Source organism: Vigna angularis, chromosome 3 (assembly GCF_016808095.1).
Source record: "Vigna angularis cultivar LongXiaoDou No.4 chromosome 3, ASM1680809v1, whole genome shotgun sequence".
NCBI lineage: Eukaryota > Viridiplantae > Streptophyta > Magnoliopsida > Fabales > Fabaceae > Vigna > Vigna angularis.
In genome coordinates, this window is record NC_068972.1 from 12,496,014 (window position 1) to 12,517,526 (window position 21,513).

General features: G+C 32.9%; 1 protein-coding gene across 1 annotated transcript; it reads right to left on the minus strand.

The window, feature by feature from the left end:
* Positions 1-5,368: 5,368 nt before the first annotated feature.
* LOC108326186 (serine/threonine protein phosphatase 2A regulatory subunit B''beta) lies at positions 5,369-20,423 on the minus strand. The gene is made up of 13 exons (XM_017559520.2): positions 19,706-20,423; positions 16,265-16,504; positions 16,047-16,152; positions 15,838-15,937; positions 13,157-13,262; positions 12,933-13,023; positions 10,785-10,926; positions 9,621-9,768; positions 8,988-9,097; positions 6,671-6,827; positions 6,443-6,568; positions 6,209-6,360; positions 5,369-5,753 (listed from the first exon to the last, which is right to left on the minus strand). The coding sequence occupies exons 1-12, from the start codon at positions 19,853-19,855 to the stop codon at positions 6,220-6,222; spliced, it is 1,617 nt and encodes a 538-aa protein (XP_017415009.1). The 5' UTR covers positions 19,856-20,423; the 3' UTR covers positions 5,369-5,753; positions 6,209-6,219.
* Positions 20,424-21,513: the final 1,090 nt, after the last annotated feature.

The following is a 21,513-nucleotide window of genomic DNA, read 5'->3' on the forward strand; positions in this document are numbered from 1 at the left end:
CAGCAAGCTCAGTCTTGGGGGTTATCTTGAAACTCCAATCGTCTTTCACTCTCACGTAGAGAAGATTGATCCATGTCGTGAGGAGTAGTAGGAGGTCCTAGTCTTGGGTGCTTCCAGTATGATCCAAGGTGAGTGATAACGGACTAACCTCGTGAGTGTGGTAGGGTGAAACCCATTGACAATGGCTTTGCAAAGCAGTATTAGAAGCCATCACGAGTGCACGACCCGCCATAGCTTGGCAATCATTCTAAGTCCGGACGGTCAAAGTCAGTATAGTATCATGCATCAAGTATTATATGTTGAAAATGACTGTATATGATTTGTATAAAATATAGTTGATAAATATAATAGTTTTCTTTTATTTAAACTAGCTTACCCTTGCATTTATGTAGTCTGTGTTTGTTTGTTGTTTCTTTTTTGCGATGATCACCTTAATGGTGTGAGCTTAGGGATACAATCTTTCAGTTGTCTCAGCAGGAGGTTGGGAGTGAAGCTTGTAGTGTAGGTGGTACTTTTGTTCTTCAGGTGAAGAATTTTATTCTTCGTAAAACTGTAGTTTTGTTCTATCATTATCTATGTAATGTTCATTTTAATAGTTTTATATTACTAAATTAGGATGTTACAATCTTCATAGATAGAGAAGAGAAATAATGGTTGAAAGTTAAAGGACTAATAACATAGTTAAAAAAATCAAATTGGATGTCTTTAAAAACACTGAAGAACTAAATTAGAAAAATCAATAACTGCAAATATTTTTAAAAATTTGATTGAAATTAGAGACCAAATTAAGAATTAAGTTTTTTTTAATGTTTGTATTTTTATTGCACCCATGAGTCTATCATTAATGATAAAAATTAAAATAATTTAACTAAACATAAAATTAACATCTATATTAAATAAATATATCAAAGATAAATCTTTTGAAAATATTAAAATATAAATATAAATTATTATATAAACTACTAAAATACTATATGTAACAAATGCTAAATGCATTGTCTTAAATATTCAAATATGAAGTGATGAAATAACAAAATAAAAGAAAATAAAATAGTTTTAATTGACTTATGGTTTAAAATATATTGAATTTTTGTTATTAGTTATGTACTTTTGTTATTGTGGGTTATGTGTGCCAACTTATCTTGCCCTATCATTAACATGCAAGGTGGACCTAAGCAGACTAACTAATAAAATAAAGGCTTAAACCCTTTAGTTGTCCCTATTTATGTGAGTTTTTTCCAGTTTGATCTCCGACTTATTAGAATCCCCAATTGAGTCCTTAAAAGTGCTAATTTGAGTCAATTGAGTCACTACCGTTAAAATTTAGTTAACGGGGTTAAGTTTTTGTACAGGTGGGAGGTTGATGTGTAATTTTTTGAAACGTGGCATGCTGATGTCAAATCCTTCATAGTGCCAGCGATGCTCGTCCCCCACCACCAACGCAAACCCTCACGCCACCGTAAGAAGAAGCCATCGCGAGTTTCGTCAGAGTCATCATGAAATCTCAAAACTTGTAGCGCAAAAGCTCTAAAATCACAACGTCACCATGAGCACCACTGCAAAACGAAGCTCCTCGCTTCATCTCCTTTATCGCGAAACACTTCCTTGCAACCTACAAAACCTGAAACACAGAAAACCTCAAATCTCTTCGCACCAGAAACCCTAAATTGCGACTTCGCTCATCTTCCAAATTGAATCCCAAATTTAGATTAGAATTGATTTTTTTTACTTGCTTTCCTGCTATAGGTAATACATTATGATCTTCCCAATTCTTCAAAAATATTTGTTCATAGATCTGGACGGACAGGTCGTGTTGGTAAGTAGATATGGGCTGTGAGGCTTATTGAGCGTGATGTGAGAAGTAGATTTACAGAGGTGATATCCTTTGATGGCATCTTATTGAATTTTGTCTATCTTTTGCACTGGAAGTTGTACCTTTTTAATTACTAATTTTCTGGTCATTGAGATTGAGGCTACACTATTAAGGAAGCATATATTCCTGCTGCCTAAAATCCCATCCTTCCTATGCACAATTTGATCTGAACCTGTTTATGATTAGTTTGCGAGTCAGATTGCCCTGGAAATTGATAAAATCAATCTGAATTTTTCTCTATTCAATATATCTAAACAGCCAGGGACCTATTATCCCTTAGTTATTATTACTGTTTTCCAGTGTTCTAACTAATATGCTAATTACATTTTAAAGTTTGGTATTTTTTATTTATATAATTATTTATTGATTGTTTTCTGTTCCTGTATTCATATTTTTCAGCTACCAAGGATAGTTGTTGATAGTGCATCCATGGACACAGTTGGCATGGGTGGTGGGCAGTTTGGCTCTTTCGGAGGAACTAGGGATCGACGTTATGGTGACACGGGTTTTGGCCGTGGTTCTGGGTTTGGCCGTTCTGGTGGCTACAATAATAGTGGATTTGGTCGATCATCCGGTGGGTCTAGGTTTAGTCATCCAGATGATTTTGGGGGATTTAGTGGTTCAGATCGTTCGGGAGGTTTTGGAGAATTTGGCTGTTTGGAGAAGATGAAGAATTTGGCTTTTCAGAAATTCATATTATTATAATTTTACAAGTTGCCAAATTTCACGTTTCAACTCTCACCATGCCACATGTTCAAAAATTGACACATCACCCTCCCATTTGTGCATAAACTTAACTCCGTTAACTAAATTTAACGGCAGAGGCTCAATTGACTCAAATTAGCACTTGTAAGGACTCAATTGGGGATTCTAATAAGTCGGGGATCAAATTGGGAAAAACCCACATAAATAGAGACAACTAAAGGGTTTAAACCTAAAATAAAATATTCAGTCTTTTATGTATTTTTTTTAATGAATTAGCGAGTTGATTTGTTTTGTCATCCTTAATTATAGATAAATTGTGTTATTTTTATTTTTATATATAAATTATTTTGGACAAATCAGACTTATTGACTTAAAGTTCTGAATTAATCTTTGTAAAAATTATATTATTTTATAATTATGATATACTTAAAAACTATAATTGAAAAAATATTTAAAAATTTTGACCTTATTTTGCTAATATAATATAATTATATAAGAGTGAGTTAGATTGGATTGGTATTAAGATAAAAAAAAATTAAACATTCTTTGGATTCCTATTTGCATTCACTTTGTTCAATGTTAAACTTATTTTTTTCTTTTTGGATTTTCAATGTAATTCTGATTGTGTTAAATTTCAATTTGATTATTTTTCATGGGAGATTCTAAATTGTTAGTAGAAAAGTGTACATAGTAAAAGCATTTGAATGAGCGTGCGGTTTTTACTTATGTGACCCGTTGTGTACGGAGTTGGATTTAATTGAATCAGTAAAAGGTTATTCGAAGAAAATCATCTACTTATATGTTGTTAAAAAACTTATATTCATCTTTGATTTTGCAGTGATACTGTTATTTAGGGTTTCGTGTTTTCAAATGGTGATGGTGGCACGATGGATGAGCAGCAATGTGTGTGGTTCGTCGCGTTTTCACGTTTGTGATGACGTGACGTTGACATTGCTATGATGGTTGATTGCTCGCATTGAGTTGTGTTTATGAGGTGGTGGCTTGCAGTGGTCGAAGATGACACTATAATGGTGGCTGCTAAGGTTTTATTTTAGAGAAAATCTCGTTGTGGTTCTGTGATTTGAGTGCGCGTCCTAGTTCGTGATTTAGGGCTTTGCTATGGATCTTTGGTGGTGGCGCGATTAGAGTTTGCATGTTAACGTCTGATGCATCACTTAATTTTTTTTTATTAAAACAAAATTAGTAATCAATAAATAAAACAAATAAAAATTAAGTCAGCACATTCACACAGAAAATAAGTCAAATATAGCATGAGATATTAGAATATGAGTGAATATATGATACACCAAATAAAGCATAGATGTAAAATCATAACGCCAAAATGCCATTGGTGGGTTCACTTCAGTTCCTGACGGTGCTAGAACAACCAACTATACCCTACAAGAATATCTACAAACTTCCAAAACATTCTCCTAAAAAGAGTACGAAATGCCATGGAATAAAAATTTCAAATTCTTTAATAAATATTTAATGGTAAAATTAGTGATTTTAAATTTGAAATGATAAAAAAAACTTCACGGAAATCAATATTAGAATGTACCCATTTTTGGAACTATAAACATATTTAAAAAGTTAACTATATATGTATCATCATGTAATTATATCTTTCTCGTTATCATAAGTTGGTAATAATATTATATATATATATATATATATATATATATATATATATATATATATATATATATATATATATATATATATATATTTTCCTTATATGACTAGGAGAATTAAGACAATGAGGAAGTTAACTTGTGAATTTGTTGTGCTAATAACATTTCCAATAAATAACAAAAGCAACAGGAAGGGGGAGAAAAATAGGTCTATATTAATCCTGACGTAATTTATGAAACAACTGAAAGAAGTAGTAAAAAAAGGGAAAAGAAGAATGGAAGGGAAAGAAGATGGAGTTAGGGTTGTTGGATGTGTGTGAATCATGTGCATACAAAACCCTTTGGGACATTCTTTGAGCAAGTGTTGATAAGCTTGGTAAAGGAGATGGGAATGTTGAGGTTGAAGCCCAAAATGTTTGCTTTGAGTGCAGTGCAAAGGCACACTGCAATTTCAAAGTCTGCAAAACCATCGATCACAGCGCAACAATGTGCCCTTGCGGGCATACCCGTCGAAAAGTTCATCCACCCGTTTAGAAAACCCGAACACGCCGCAAGTTTGAGCGTGTCACGTGGGCCGTTGATGGAGGAGCACAGCGAACACCACCACCAATGCTATTACTAGTCAAGTTCATCATTGGAGGGCAATTCTCACATCCACATACAACTCCAAACAACGCTGCAACGCTAAGTGCCGCCAAAACACACCTTTCAGGAGCCATCATTTTCGATGTTTTCGTCGCTTTCACTGGCAGTGGCGTTTTTCTGGAAATGGTAGAAAGTCACTTTATTGTGCTACTGATTCCTTGGTTTGTGGTAAACAGAATGTAGAGAAATCACTCAAATGCTACTAATAGCATTTGCACGTGGAACGCTAAAATTACGCAGTGTTGGTACCGATTCCACATTGTGCCTTGTCGGCGTAATAATGTAAAATTTGAAAAGGAATTATGTATGTACATGATGCATGGATGATCACGTTGTGGATATTACTGATATTAAACAGAGTCTAATTATCAACTAAATCCAATCCAAAATACGTACTCTAAGAATAGTAAATAATTTATCCAATAATTGCCAAAATCTGTTTTAATAAAGAATCAAGCTGAGTTAATAAATCTTTCTCAACAAAAACGATAAATTTCTTTAAAAGAAAAAATAAAATAAAAACAGCACTGCAGATCCTTAGTTAAAGGATATGACACTTTCTCTTCACTGTATAACAAGAAAAACCTTGAAAGTTTAATACAATTGAACGGTGATAAAATTTGTAAAAAAAAAAACAAGGAAACAAAAAACTGAAGAAAAAAAACTCCATGATTTTTTTACAGAAATTTAATTTGATAAGATAATTCTAAGAAATGTGAATATGAACAAGAACAACAAATCTGCACGTGCTCGTACCCTGTTGAAGGCGCTTACTATTCTTAGTTTCTTACTAAAACAGATATCAGGGGGAGTTCTCTCTAGAGCACAGCACACTATTAGTAGACATTTACCGTCATGTCATGTTCAGGGGCCAGAATATATCGCCTTCGATTCACCTGCATTTATCATGATGTCTGTTTAGGCCTAAAACCAAATGTATTTCCACTGTTATGATGATATTCTATGTTATGTTTATTAAGATTTAGAATACAATCCAAAGTAGTCCCAGAATTTTTTTTATATTTCCAACATATCTTCTCATGTTTTCAACTGAGTCAGATGCTCCAATATTATTTTGAAAGGCCTACTTTGTTAAATTTTCAAGCTGTAAATGACAGGGTAGAAGACTGACACAACTTTACCTTCGCAAGTTGGGGTATTACCTTAGTCACATAGATTCATGAATTTGACATTGACAACATAAATGTTGACAAGAAAACTTTTATAATAATAATAATACTGAGTTTTCACTATTAACCAAGGTTTATGTAATAATGGGGTAAAATATGAGTTGCATCCTCGTGCAAACTAAACCAACTTATTAAATAAATATATGGCTGTAACCACCTACCTAATTAAACCTCAGAAAGGGGCTTCAAGTGATTCTTCCCAGACATCTCCACTTGCATTTGACATATCTTCACCATCTTCTTCCATGGAAAGCCTAATATACTCTCTATGTGCAAATCGATCCCATTCAGTCAAATTTGGATCCTCACGTTCCTAAACAAAACTCGTTATTAGATGTAACCAACATTACTAAAGCCTTCATGTCAGCAATATAGGATCTCAAACTTAATTCTACCTGCCGTATGAGAAACGGATCACGAGTCTCGAAAGCAATAAATTTGTTGAGATTGAAAAGAATGTTGAAAACATTTCCAGAAAGTTTGCTTCCTTTAACATCTCGTAATGTGATATATCCCTCATTCTGCAAAAGTAGGACAGTTACCACTTGGTATATATACTGCACAGGAATAAAACAAAAAACAAGTAAAAAGAGCAACGATGCAAGATAAGAACAAAGAGAAACCTCTGGTCCAATCATATCTACAATCTGACACAATATATCTTCAAAAAGCACGGGCTCTTGGGCCATGCACTCCATCCGATGCAACTGCTCCTCATAAAAGAACTGCATTTCATTTGGTGTCAGCACTCCATTTCCATCCAAATCAATGCATTTGAACCTACAAGAATTAAAAAAAAAAAATCATAAGTTTCACTTAAAAATTTGAGGAAAAGTGACAAAAATTGCAGCAAGTTAACTTCTAAAATTGTTACTGAGATACTGAATTTACAACGTAGAAATATATTGAACACTCAAAAACCTTTAGTAAGCAGTAAGTTCCAATAATCTTAAAACGAATACTAAAGTTAAATTATTGACTTGCTAAAAGAAACAGGTAAAAAACAATGCAGAACAAATACACCAATTCATACAAATACAAAGTTATGAAGTGTGGAGCAGGATGTTATTGAGGACAAGGAAAAGTATCAATGACTTGTGAACAAACTCAAGTACTTATCCCACACTAGGCCAGACATTGCCTTTATAGTGAGCATACCGAATTATGCATCAACCAAAGGAAACACAGTTACTAGCTGCCTTTAGAATTGTCCAGTTGCCAAGAAGAGGTATTTTGTTCACATGAAATAATAGTGTAAATCTTAAGGCATATATGAATGTTGATTATGGGGGGTCAAACGTGAATAGAAGATCAATTACTGGATATTACACCCTCCTTGATGGAAACCCAGTCACTTGGAAGAGAAACAAATAGTGTGGTGGCCAAATCTAGTGCTGAAGCAAGATTTCGGGTAATGTCCCAAAAAATATGAACGTTTGTGGTTGTGCATCTTACTGGAAGATTTGAATATAGCCCACAACCTGGTGCAATATAATAGAACTAGACATACCGAGGTGGAAAGAATCTTTACCATAGAAAAGCTAGAAAGTGGCTTAATTTGCACATGTGTCCACTCAAAGCCAACTTGCGAATATAATTATCAAGGGACTGAACGGCAAAAGCTTCAAATGAATTAAATCCAAGTTGGGACTGCAGAGCATATATTCACTAATTTAAGGGGGAGTGTTAAAATGTGTTGCTCCTTGCAATTTAGGAAGTTTTATAGTAGCCTTGTATTTTTCTATGGATACTGGACTTGTATATTTAGAAACAATCCCATAATCACATGGATTTGTCCTCCAAGTAAGTTATCCCTATTTCCCAAAAAATAGTAAGCATGCTGATGTCTATGGGTGTATATAAATCTAATGTATCTCACAACAATGCAATCATTCAATTTTTCTAAATTTAAGAGAATGGTATGAAGAAAAGTGAGGGAGTGGAATGAGAAAAAAGGAAGAGAAAGAGGTCAGAAATGAGTGGAAATGAAAGCAGTTTAGATTAAAGTAAATGAAGAAAAAATACATTAAAGTATTTTTATTATAACCTTTTTTATTTACATACTATTATTATTTTATTTATTATATTTAAAAATTTGGAAAAAAAATGATTGCATATATGTCACTCCATAATCAATTTTGTGGTCTTCACAATCAATTATAGGGTGATTTTTAACGTGAAAAGTGGTAGAAAAACACAACATAATCAATTACGTGATGCTATTCAACTTTCCACTTATTTCATCCTACATTTGGGCATAAAGTTTCTCACACACTCTTCTTTAATTTTCCTGATATGAAAGATGGTTTGATGCCTTTCAGTATTGTTATTTTTACTATAAATAATGTTACAAATATTTACAATAATTATTACTCATTATTACAAAATATCCTATACTCTAAAATTAGGAAGAACAAATCAATCTATGAATTGCTTAACTTATTATTAGGAAATTATATCAAAATATTTAAAGAGACAAATTAATTCTTGATTAACACAAATCAATCTATGAATTGCCCAACTTATTCTTAGAAAATCATATCAAAATATTTAAGGAAACAAATTATTTCCTGATTGACATTTCCAACTTTCCACCCCCTTCTTCATAAGAAAACCGGTGACCTCCCCTCACTTTTCTCTTGTCTTTGCAGTCCCAATTTCGTGGGATGCAAATGAAGGCTAACAGAAAAGACAACCAATGAAATACCTATTCAAGATGTCTGTATTAAAGAAAGTTTTAGCACAAGACAGGTAAATGGTAAAAAAAACAGATATAATGTTTATCCATATTATTATAATATTATTAGAAAATTTTCAAAGTAAAACAATGAAGAAAATAACTTGCATTCATTTTATGATCCAACCTGTCATATTAGTCAAGACGTAATTTCTATTGTTGCTAAAAGTATCTTCAGTATTTAAGATGGGTGGGAAGAATACCAGTATTCTAGACTAGGTTCGGATGACTTATCTTCCTCCGCAAGTATAAAATAAACAAAATCTTCGTAGTTCATCTTCCCTTCAACTTTACTGGTAAATTTCCTTGGAACCTAGAACAGTTTAAAGCATATATGAGAGGAAATATGTGTTAAAATACAAAAACGATTTTAAGTAATCAGTTCTCTTGCTTGGAAATCATTATCAGGTAAAAAAATTGAAATGATTAATTAAATTAAATTCCACATTTGGGATACCTTAAAAATGAATGGAACTCATTTCATTCAAGTAATTTACTTTATTACCCTAAAATATGTTAAAATACAACAAAAGATTAGTAATCAGTTCTCTCGTTTTAAAGTAATTATCATGGAAAAATTGAAATGATTTGCAAATCAAATTCCACATTTAGGATACCTGAAAAAAGAATGGAACTCATTTCATTTAAGTAATTTACTTTATTGCCCCAGAATATTCACAGTGGGTAGCATCGAACAAGGGAAAAATTAATTTATAAATCAAATCAATTCATAATTTTTTTGCTCCAAACACACTATCAATTCTATCAACAATCCGATACACAGTAGAGCAGAACTGAACTTGTCACATTGGCAAAAGCGAAAAATTTATACAGACCTGGGAAAAAATTCTATCAACAATCCGATAGGTAAGAGAATGGTTCCCATATTTAATAAGATTCTCTCTATCAATGAAAAAGTCATGATCTGTGTCGAGCTCCCAAAACTTGCAGTAAATGACATAAAAGTGCTCATATGAGAAGTACCTGAAATTCCATAAGGGAATTAATGAAGCAAATACAAAAAAAAAAAAAAAAAAAAAACAAAACTGAATTCTACAGAGATAACTAAATTGAAAATGAAAGCCAAATATGAATTTACAATATCTTTGGGATAAAATTTCTCAAGACTGAACATCGACCAAACACATGTAAGAATAAAGGAAGTTGCCCACATATTAAAGGTTGCTTCTTTGCATCCAATAATGATATGGGATAGATCTGTCAGGATGTTTACTGTTCTATTGTTCAATTCAATTAATATATTCAGATCTAGCTAACCAAGAAACGCAATAATAACTCATCAGATTCCAAATTCAGAGAATCTCCATTTGCTCCCAGACTTCTCTTCTGACCTTGAATTCTTTCAAGCTATGTTCTTTCATTTATCTTTGGTGTTTTGCTTGTGAGGTTTTAAGAAAGTCTTGAGCCCTAAAATTAAGGACCACAATTTGGGTGATGGATTTGGGAGGGAATTGATAATTAATTAGGATTAGGGTGGTTAAACATTCCTGCATTATTCCTCCAGCAGTTCATTTATATCGAAGCATAAACCAAAAATGATTAAATAAGCATGATCAAATATTTCTGGGTTCTTTTTCCACTAGTTAGTATAAATTGAGATTTGAGACATAAGCTTGAGGCAATTGCTTGTTCAGTTGTTCTTCAACCTGAAATGTCTATATTGTCTCTCACTAGCTCTTCTAAGCTTTCCTTTTCTAATTAAAAGTTAAAGCAAGAAATGATAACAGAAAAACATTCTTTTAAGTAAACCGACCCTTAAATTTTACTTGTTCCAGTGCCTTAGCCAGCCCTTCAGAAAACAAGTAACAGGGATAAAACAATCCATTGAATTCAATAGCTATAAGGAGTATGACAACTTTTTCAGGGTATAAGCACTATTCTATAGGAGTTCATGCCAATAAACAAAAGAAGGAAACTTCTAGAACAAGGGTATGCCTCCAATAGAACATCTAGTGATTTTTCAGCTAAAAAGCCTTTACCTCAGCACTTTGTTAATGTCCTCTTCCTCGTCTACATGAAGCATTGCATCAATTAGGTTCCCACGTTTCAATTCTCTCAGTGTAAGTCGGCCATTTCCTGACCTATTCATGTAGTAAAATATTCTATGTATGACAGTCTCAGCTGTTTTAAAAAACACATAGCACAGCAGTGAGAAATAGCCTGAGAACTTCTAGATAACAAATGTAGAAAAGGAACCTTAAATACAAGAATATGTTAAAAGAATTGAAATTCATTAGTTGAAGCTCAGTGAGACAAAAATTCCTGAGACGTAATATATCTAATATGGTAAGTTGATTGTACTAATTATATTATGATGACAACCCACCTAGAATATACACTCTTGAAAGTTAAAACCCCAAGTTATATATATGTTACTAATTGATATTTATTTTCCCAAGAGCACCCTTCCAAGTTATATTTTTTGGGATTGAACTGAGACAGCATGCTTAAGGGAACTAAGCTGATAGCTGTCGACACAGGCTAGCCTGCTTACCCTGGCCCACTTTACAAAGTAGTTGGCCCAACCTAGCTCACTTAAAATGTAAACTGAAAAATATTAGTCCAGTTCAGGTGGGTCCAACTAACTAAATTTTAAAAAGTCATTTTTAAAATGAAAAATTAAAAAATCTACTATTTAATTTTTTATGTATTTAACAAAACAAGATACACGAAAATTAAGATTCCGCAATTAAGAAATTGGAGAATTAAAATTTCAATTTAACATTATCTTTGCAATTAGTGAATTTTTTTAAATGGGTCAACCCGACTATATCACATGTTCAATCTAAGTGGGTTGGGTTCAATATTTTGACCCATTGTTGAAAGATTTCATTCCATGCCTAGCTGGAACACATCTTGGACAGGGTTGCCCCATGCGTTTGGACCTTTTTGATGGCTCTATCCAAGCCCCTTCCACTTATACCAACCGAAGTTGATACATTATAACTTAATATAATTAGCAGAAGATCATATCCTCATAATGAATTAAGAAAAACTACACATGAAGTTGATACAGTAACCAAAAAAAGAAACTAGAAAAAAAAAAATCAGACCTAAAGAGACATCATGTATGTATGGGTATAATATTTTTTGTTTATGGATACTGTATAATTAACCCCATTATCAATGTGTTCAGAATAAGATGTTTTTTTGTCATATTAGTGAACCACACAGGTCAGACTTATGCTGATATGATCCTGCAACCAGAGTTTATATTTGAATATATACACAGACAAACAGAGTCCAATCTTTTAAATTAGGCAGTGATATACAATTTAAAGCCATCCTTTTCTTGCTCTTCCTCTGTAGATGCTAGCTGGAGCTGGTTTCTCAAAGGAAACCAAGACACCACCAGCTACAGTGAAATGAACTAATAAATAACAAACAAAATTCATGAATAGCTTTAAAAAGGTCAAATACCCTCTCCTTAGACTCTACAAGATGGAAAATTGCCTGATTCAAAACAAAATACAAATATCAAACACCTTTGGACACGATGGTGTTTTAGGTTTGTTAGATGTAATGGGCTTAGGCCCGTCTCTTTGTATTTTCTTATTTATAAATGCATAACCCAATGTGCTCTATACACGTTAAGAATTCAACCTATGCCTTTCTTTTATTTTAACTAGGTTGAATCCAGGGTTTGTTTAGTTTGTCTCTGCAGTTTTTGAACATGTTGGACAAATTCCAGATTGGTGGCTAGTGAGTTGTTATTTTATGTGGATTGTTGATTTATTAAAGTGAGGGTACTGCTCTGCTAGTGCTCTAGTATGATGTAATGGTATTTTTACTCAGATTTCCAATTTCAAAGGAGGATAAAGAATGCGCTCCATCATGACTCTTTTACAAGTAGAATGTCAAAGAGCCTGCATTCTAGCATGCCCACTTTAAATGAAAAAAGTGGGGGGAAATTAAAGGAAATCATATCTTAAATGGAGATTTTTACTATTCCCAGACTTTCACTAAGAAATTAGCCCCAAAACAACAAACTAAAAACAGACAATCCAACCATGCCATCAGAATTAAATGCCCTTCATAAAATTTAGGTGAGACTAGTGACTATGATATCTATTGATTTAACTAAAATTTTAAGAAATAAAGACACTATCTAATTCAGATGACCGTACCATATCTTTCCTGAAATTCAGGCGTGCTTTGCAAAAATTCCAATCCAGGATGAGTGGACAATAGTTCCCTCAGGACAGGTTTGAAATCATCCTACAATCAAAATAGAAAATCCAAATGCAATTTTAATATTTAATTTAAAGCCCCATATAGTTCATGATGAGAGACCGAAAGTAGCAATAGCACATTGGACTACATAAATGACAGCGTACAAAAGAAAGCAAACCTGTGCAAGGTATGTTCGATATGGTTGCTTCAGTATGGTATATATTTGTGTGGTTAAATCCATAGCTAACATATTGCCCCGAATCCAATAGTCTATAAATTGATCCCTACAAATATATGTCATGAAATTGAGAAATTAGTTCAACAGGCAGTACCACCAATACGAAATGTCCCAAACAGCAACATAGTAAATTATGAACATTCAATTTCTCTAGGAAAGTCAGTCATGATCCATTAAGATAATAGACATTTTACAGAAAAGCAAGAATCATAATGAAAAAGGGAGGGCGATATCAATTCCAGCTACATTTTAAAAATAATTATGTGAGTCATCTCAAAAGAATAAATAAAAATGTAAAACACTGGACAACAATCAAACATATCTTATAAGCACATTCAATTTTATGCCCAACTGATATCTAATAGGGAAGGCATTTGCTCCTTCATAACTAGTTAGCGCTATGAAATAAATAACATTGACTAAGCAACTATCAAATGTTTGCAGAAGCACAATAAACATCGGTCTTGAACAAATGAACAACTGTGTTTCCCATATCTCAAAAATGTTTTAAAATGTCACTTTCAATTTTCTGTTACACGGTGCAGCAAATGAAAATTATTTAAAGTGGTGCAGTCATGAAAACTAGATGAAGGGGTGCCTGTGCTCAATTTCTTATTCTTCTGAAAACTATTTAATGTGGTGCTTATATTCATTTTTTTTTTCTTGTCAGATTTTATGGGGAGTGCATTCTGTCACTTCTTTTGTCTTCTTCCTCTGATATTTTTTTTCCTTTAAATATAGGATATTATTTTTTATTCACTCTCTTAAAAAATAGATTTGAAATCTAACTCAACCTCATAAAACTAACTTATATACTATAATTTAGTCATATATCTAGTCAATATGATCTTCAACACACCCTCTCTCACAGTTAGGACTAAACATATCAAACTTGAGACTGGATATTTGTGGGTAGTCTGATAACTAGTATGAGATAGATCCAATAAATCTTACTAGGATAAGCTTTGATATCATTTTAGAAACTGAACTCTAAGATGAGGTTTGTCCCACTTACATGGTATAATTTAGTCAAATCTCTAGTCAATGTAGCATTTTCAACACATTCTTTTTTATTATTTATTTTTAAATAAAGGCAATATTTTGATAAGGTTGGAAACCTTACACTGGCAGGATTATCTCCTGATGAACCATATATATAGAAATTCTCTTATTTACATATGATGCTCAAGGAGGGGATGAAATTGATACTATTCCTATTTTTAGGCAACAGGTAATAAGTAGTGATTTACAATTTTTATTTTATATTTAGCAATGTTAAAGACTAGGTGTCATTGCTAGTTTATATATACAATTTAGTTTCGGATATTTAGTATGTTCAATTTGGATAATAGTATTGCAATTTTAGAATGGTTTTTAAAAAGATTACAAAAGCATTTATTTCATTTTTTGAATTATATATAAGCTCACATACATATTCCAAATGTATTGTATGCTATATTTTACATGAGATAAATCCCCCTGTCGTATCCACTACTGGTATTGTAACCGATCATAGCATAAATAAGAGAAAAATCCTTTTATAATAGACATCAAATACTTAATCAAGCTTGAATTCATAATTATATGTAAAGAAAGTCAATAAATAAAATCGTCAAACTCATAAGTAACTCATGAGTTACAAGAGGTAATAATTTCTTCCATCTTCGTCACAGAAACAGTAACAGTGAACACAAATACAGAAATAGACCAGAAAATTATACATTCCAATATATATTTACAGCTGAGAACGATTTGAACATACATCCTAATTATGTCGGCAGTTTAAAATTAATTCTATCAAAATCAATTCTAGTCAACTTCAAAATAAAAGGGCCCTTCTAAATTGAATTCAAACAACATAATGTGAATCTAGTTAAGTGAGTCCTCCAAAAACGAATTCTAAAATCATCAACCAGAAAAGTAGTCAAATTACCAACCAAGGTACTTCTTTATCAGGGTCATCGAAGCACAAATAATTGCCATCCAGTATAAATAAACTGGTTTAGAATATAAGTGGTTTTATCTAAGGTTACTATATTTTTCCTTCATTTGAGAGAAAAAATGGAAGTTTCACTAAACAGATTGATTAAAGCATTTGGGGCAAGCTCCCTTTAAAGCTAGTTGCTAAGAAAGAACCCAACACTTAAATATGCTATTAGGCATTTCAAATTAACCGTGTGAGACTTAGGCACCTTCCGAATACCCAAAATCCTATCATAGCACGGCCCTTGAGACCAGACACCTCCAAAAGTAGCTTATTCTGAGACTGGCAACCAGTTATGCCATGCACTCAAGCACTTGAAAAGCCCTACCTTACAAGCTAGTTAAGGGAGGAGAACCAAACACTTAAACAAACACCTCCATCGAGGGACTTAGACACTTCATAATACTCAATCCCTGTCTCAAGCACAACCCGAAAAAGCATAACCACATCCAGCAAGTAAACCACTTTCAAAAGGTCATTTTATCAGCAAAACTCTGGCAGCCCAATTTTTCTTAGCATATATGAAACAACCCACAGACATTGTGATAGATTTAGAGTTCAGACATTCAATAACTTTAGTATTTCATCTGATGCAATAAAATATTCAAATGAAATGACACAATAAGAGAGTTGGTACCTTGTTATGGTTCCAGTAAAATTGACATCAATCTTTCTGAAAAGAGCAGTGGAGAAAAATGAGGGAAGTTTGCAGAGCTCTTTTGCAACAGACTTAAATTCTGCAAATTAACAACAAAAGTTGAAAAATTTCTGCACAATAACTATCATAATTGACAATTTAGAACTAATTAACTCACAAATACCATGTTCTCAGTAAGGAATTCTCACCATGTAATTGCAGACCATTCACATGGCCATAAAACCGACTTTCAATTTGATACATAAAATGCTCTTTCATCTCATTTGGTGGTGGACGACCATTTTTGAAGTAGAACTGAAAGCATAATATAATATAAAAAAAGGAATTAATTGATTCTTTCTATTCTAGTATAACCAAAACAGAAGTATAGAGGAAAAATAAAGAATCGGTCAATACTAACAAATACCTGTGGAATGACCTCCCTTACAGGTTCACTGACTAATTTTAGTGGAGATCCTAATGAAGGACTATTCCTCTGTTTTGTGGTGCGTGGGGAACCAGATGAACTACGCGGAGAAAGCGGTGGTGTGCTCCCGGCAGGAAATAAGGAAGGTAGAGAGTTGCTTGACAGAGAATTTGTGCTTGTTGAGTTCTCCAGTGCACTCAAACCAGCTCCTGCCTTTGCATCAGCAAGCAATGACTTAACCTGTTTCCATAGTGCACCAATGAAAATAATTAAACAGACGAGTGAAAGTAACATAAAAATATAGCTAGAAAAGAACAATAAAGGTGGTGTTTTGGAGATGCTAATTAAAAAATAGAATACAACATCTATACTCTGACTGCATAGCTTAGTTACTCTAATCTATAGCCTAGCTATTAAACTAATTAATGAGATGTTTCTTCCGTTTATTTATTTTTAAGAAGTGAATTTAAGCCTAACTTAACCCCACAAAACCGGTTTCTAAGGTTAGGTTTGCACCCACTTATATATTCTAAATTGGCCTTATCTCTAGTCGATGTGGGACTTCCAACACACCTCCCTCACGCTGAGTTATATATACATCTCGAGCGTGAGACTAGACATTAATGAGTGGTCCGATAGCGGTCCGATAGCGAGTAGAACAATATGCCCAATAAACAACAAATATCGTTAGGATAGGTTCTAACCTGACTCTGATATCATGTTAAGAAGTGGACTTTAAGCCTAACTCAACCCCACAAAACCGGCTTGTAAGGTAAAGTTTGCATCCACTTATATATTCTAAATTGTCTTTATCTCTAGTTGATGTGGGACTTCCAACAATTATTTAAAGTTAAATGAGAATCATTTAATGCATCTAGAATAAAATGCCCTTTCCTGCTTTTAGTTTATTCTCAATTTACTCAAAATTTCCCTAACCACTTAATCCAGGCCAGGCCAGGCTAATAATTGATTTTCAGGTTGCACGGTTGACTCATGGTTTACTTTCCTCAATAGATTTATGACATGAAAAAATAAATTACAAAGAGAAATGTTTCCCCTAAACCTACTATTGAGCAAGAAAGGAAAAAAAACAAATTCTCAGATTTCCTTTGTCAATACCATGCAAAACTGTCATATTTCAGTAATCATTACATCCAACATTGTTACGGGGTCAAACATTATAGTGGTTGAGCCTGTTTGTTTCTTTTTAAAAAGCAACAAAATAAAGAAAAGAGCATGTTTGGTAAGAGTAGTTTTCGAAAACCATTTTCTAAACTAATATCTTTGTAAGTTTTTATAACAGCATCTCTAAGTTGATTTAGTTTTCTATTCTCATGTTCTTTCGTGTACTTCTACATTGTCCCTACTTCTACTCTATGAACTCTATGAAAGCTGTTTTATAAAATAGTTTTTAAAATCAAAGGTACAACTAAACACACACTTATTTTTCAACATATTGTTATTGACACAGGTCGTCCTCCTTTAGCAACTCTAGTTATTGCTCATAAATATTATTTTGTGATGTTTCTACAGGGTAAGACACAAACTTCCTTTAATGTGTCATGTCCCTAAAAAATCTAAATTTAACTGAAAGTATGAATAGCACCCTCCTCAAATGGCCAGATGAACTCCCAATAAAAACTTAATATTTTAGCAACGTTTGAATAATTCAATTTAAATTAATTCTATTATCAAATTATGGCAGTAAATGCACCCGATTGGACACAACTGGCATAAAACCAAGACATCAACATCACTTCAAAAATCTCATAATAACATTATCTTTTCACGTTTGTTAAAATAAAAGAGAGATTCAGTAAAAGCTAGTGCTTAAGATGACTTATAAATGATAAACTACGACTGCCAAGCTACAAAGTGTCAATAGAACCACAACATTACAAATCTTCATTGTATGATCTAGAAATGAAAGCACATCACCAAAAGCAAGGTAGACAAATTCAAGAGTCTGCTCAAACAAAGGGGAAACAGAATAAAATGGTGGAATGTATCACCGTGCATAACATTTCTCAAGATTCATAAAACCCATACATATTCACAAAACTTACATAACTAAGAAAAATACCTTTAAAATACATTCTTTCAATTAAGCTTAAATTCACAATCACAAGCATAAGAAAGTCAATAAATAAATTCATATGGAACTCATACCTCGGAACAAAACAACTTAAGCAGTGCCTACTCCTAGTACGAAACACCTAGACCTCAAATATAGATCATTCAAATTAAAATCATACAGAGATCGACATTGTCCAACTCCTTAGCCACAAATAGCAAACAGAAAGAGAAACAAACCAGAAAAAGTGAATCAGACAAACCAGGGGAAGAACTGCAGCCTGACATAACAGAGCCAGATGAAACAGTGAAGAGTGGTAGAAGCAGCAGAGTCATGTTTTGGGAGACAAGGTCGATGAAGACAAGCAATGGTTTTTATTGGTTTCTTGTTGGGGTTAGTGAGCACCTCGTTTATGGACCTAGGTTTGTGTAAGCCCAAATTCGGCAAAACACTTTTGAACCTGACAGTAAGCAGATCAAGAAACTCTACAATTCTTCTAAGTTTACAATTCTGTGCTGCAATTCTACCCATTTCTGAATTTTATGTCACAGCAAACACATCCAGGCACCACTGAAGCATAAAAGCATACATTTCTATGACTCAGCATGCAATTTTGATGACAATGAACATGAGAGCTGTATAATTCCTATACTAGAACCCTCTTTTAGATTGCGATTAAATTGAACACAAAATAACAATATCTGTCGATTTTAAGAACTGTAACTCAAGACATTGGAATGGAGGTCACCTCTCCTGTGGTTAGGTCATTGGACTCTAAAAGTTCCATCAAGGCACTTGGCGGGAGATGGAAAGGGTCATTTATTATGTTTAAATTATAAAAGCCAAACTGGATAGTAACGTTTCAAGATCAGAGAATCAGAAATCTCTTCCAAGTGGCAATGAACTCTAGGTTAGTATTGTACACTAAAAAGCTACTTTAAAAGGAAGAAAAGGAATGCTCAAACAAGTTATTCACTAAAGAGCATGTAGAGAAGAGTAAATGAATGTAAACGGTTAAATTACAATCACGTGACTCAAGGGATTCACAATCTCCAGCACGATTGGAACGATAAGTCGTTAGGAATTAACTGACTTAATTATCAGGATTAGTATTTTACCATTACAAAAGTTGTCTATCTTCACAGTTGTTTTGGATTTTTAACATCTTCGGTCACATTTTAATTCAATTTGGCTAACTAAAACCCCCATGCAACAAAAGAAAAACACTCAATTTGCTGGTAAAAAACCCTACACAACTCTATCTCTGCACCATGTCCACTAGTCAAGTGAATAGCCAAAATCATTCATTGATTCATAGAAAAGCATAAGAGGTTCAGTTCAAATGAACTACGTGTGTATATATGTACCAGGCGACAAGTATCCGGAAGCGAAAGCCACTGCGTGAATAGCTCCTCAACAACACAATGACTCGATTTCAGTGCAAAAGGAGACACCTCCTGAAGCTGCAACAAATCTGTGTCCAAAGACACAAACTCCTCAGTTTCCTCCACATCCATCACAGCACAATTCTACCTCTCATGCACTCAACAACCCTAATTCAATCACAAATTCCGTAGCCCGCCAAAAACCCTAAACCCCACTTTTTTAACAATTACTCCGATTCCTCCTCCCACCCTTCTTCAACCACTTGGGTTACCAAAACCCAGCAACCAAGTTAACAACTTTCAGCCAAAAACAATCATGGGTACCGGAGAAGATGAACACAGAGGGTCCTGCAGCTTGGCTTCTCTGAAACACGCTCCATAATTGCAAATTCCAGGAAATTTGAATAGATGAGAGGGAAAAACGGTTTTGGTGAGAATCAAGGAAGGAAAGAATTTGGGAGAGGAGAAAATTGGAGTCTGAAGTGGAGGGAGGAAATGGGAAATTAAAGAAAAAAAATAAAAAGAAAGAAAAGAAAACCCTTGTTTGGTTTCGAGGTTTGAAAAAGGAACGAGGGCGAGGCAAAGAAAACAAAACGAAACGGTAGAGATGAATGAGAAAACAAAAGAAAACACAAATGAAAAGAGGTAAAATAAAACAGTAGAGTTGTATTTATCTGTTGTGTCCGTGTTCTGTGCACGCACTGTACCAACTGAAACTGTCGAGAGAGAGCGAGTGAGTGAGTGATTGCTGATTACCAAACCTTTCTTTTACCTGCCAGAATAATTTTGAATTTTTTTTCGGGTGGGAAAATAGAGAAAACTATTTTATTTTACAGGTTTAGTTTCAACGGGGTTTTGAGATGAAAATGTAAAAAATTAAGATAATTTGCCTATAATATTAAAAAATAGCATTATATATTCAAAAATAAAATTTTAATATAACAATCTAATTATAAGTAATGAAATTAGCTTTCTTAAATATCTAAATATTTTCAGTGTTTGACTTTAATTAAAGTACACACTTATTATCAATGAAAAAAATTTCATTTTAGTTTAAGAATTACAAATGTTTAAAGAGTTCTACTTTTAAGTCTTGTTTCTTACTACATTATAATTATCTTAAAAAAATGTTACTTCTTTTGTCCTTCTTTAATTGACATTTTATGACTTATCTTTTATGTTTGAGTGTTTCAATAAGGATAAAATGACAGTGAAACTTGTAATATTTTGTACACCTTAAAGTTAAATAGTGAATTAACAAAAGGTTAAAAGATAAAAACAAACTTAAGATAAGATTATAATAGGTTAGTAGTATGCTATGTTTAATATGATAATAGTATCAATTTAAAATTTGATTTTGATTCTTAAACTCCTGTCAATATATAAAGTGAGATAAAAGTTATTTTTTTTCACATTATTTTGTGTTTTTTAACTTATGCTTGAATTGAATGATGAGTTTGAGAAAGGTAAATCTAAGAAAAAAGATGAAATAAAAGTGAGATTGTTCGAATTAAGAGAAAGTGAAAAAAAGAAAATTATGAATGATGTTATTAGTTTAATTTAATAAATTAAAATATATTTTAATACATTTTATTATTCTTTATATGCAATAAATTAAAAAAATATTATTATTATATTTACTTTCTTCACAACACATCTTCACACCAAAAATTTTAGCATCCAACTTTTATTTTATTTTTCGTGATTTGAATCTCTTTTTTCACACTTTCAATACTTTTCGACTTTCTTAAACAATACATCTTCAAATCAAAAAGTAAATAATATTTTAA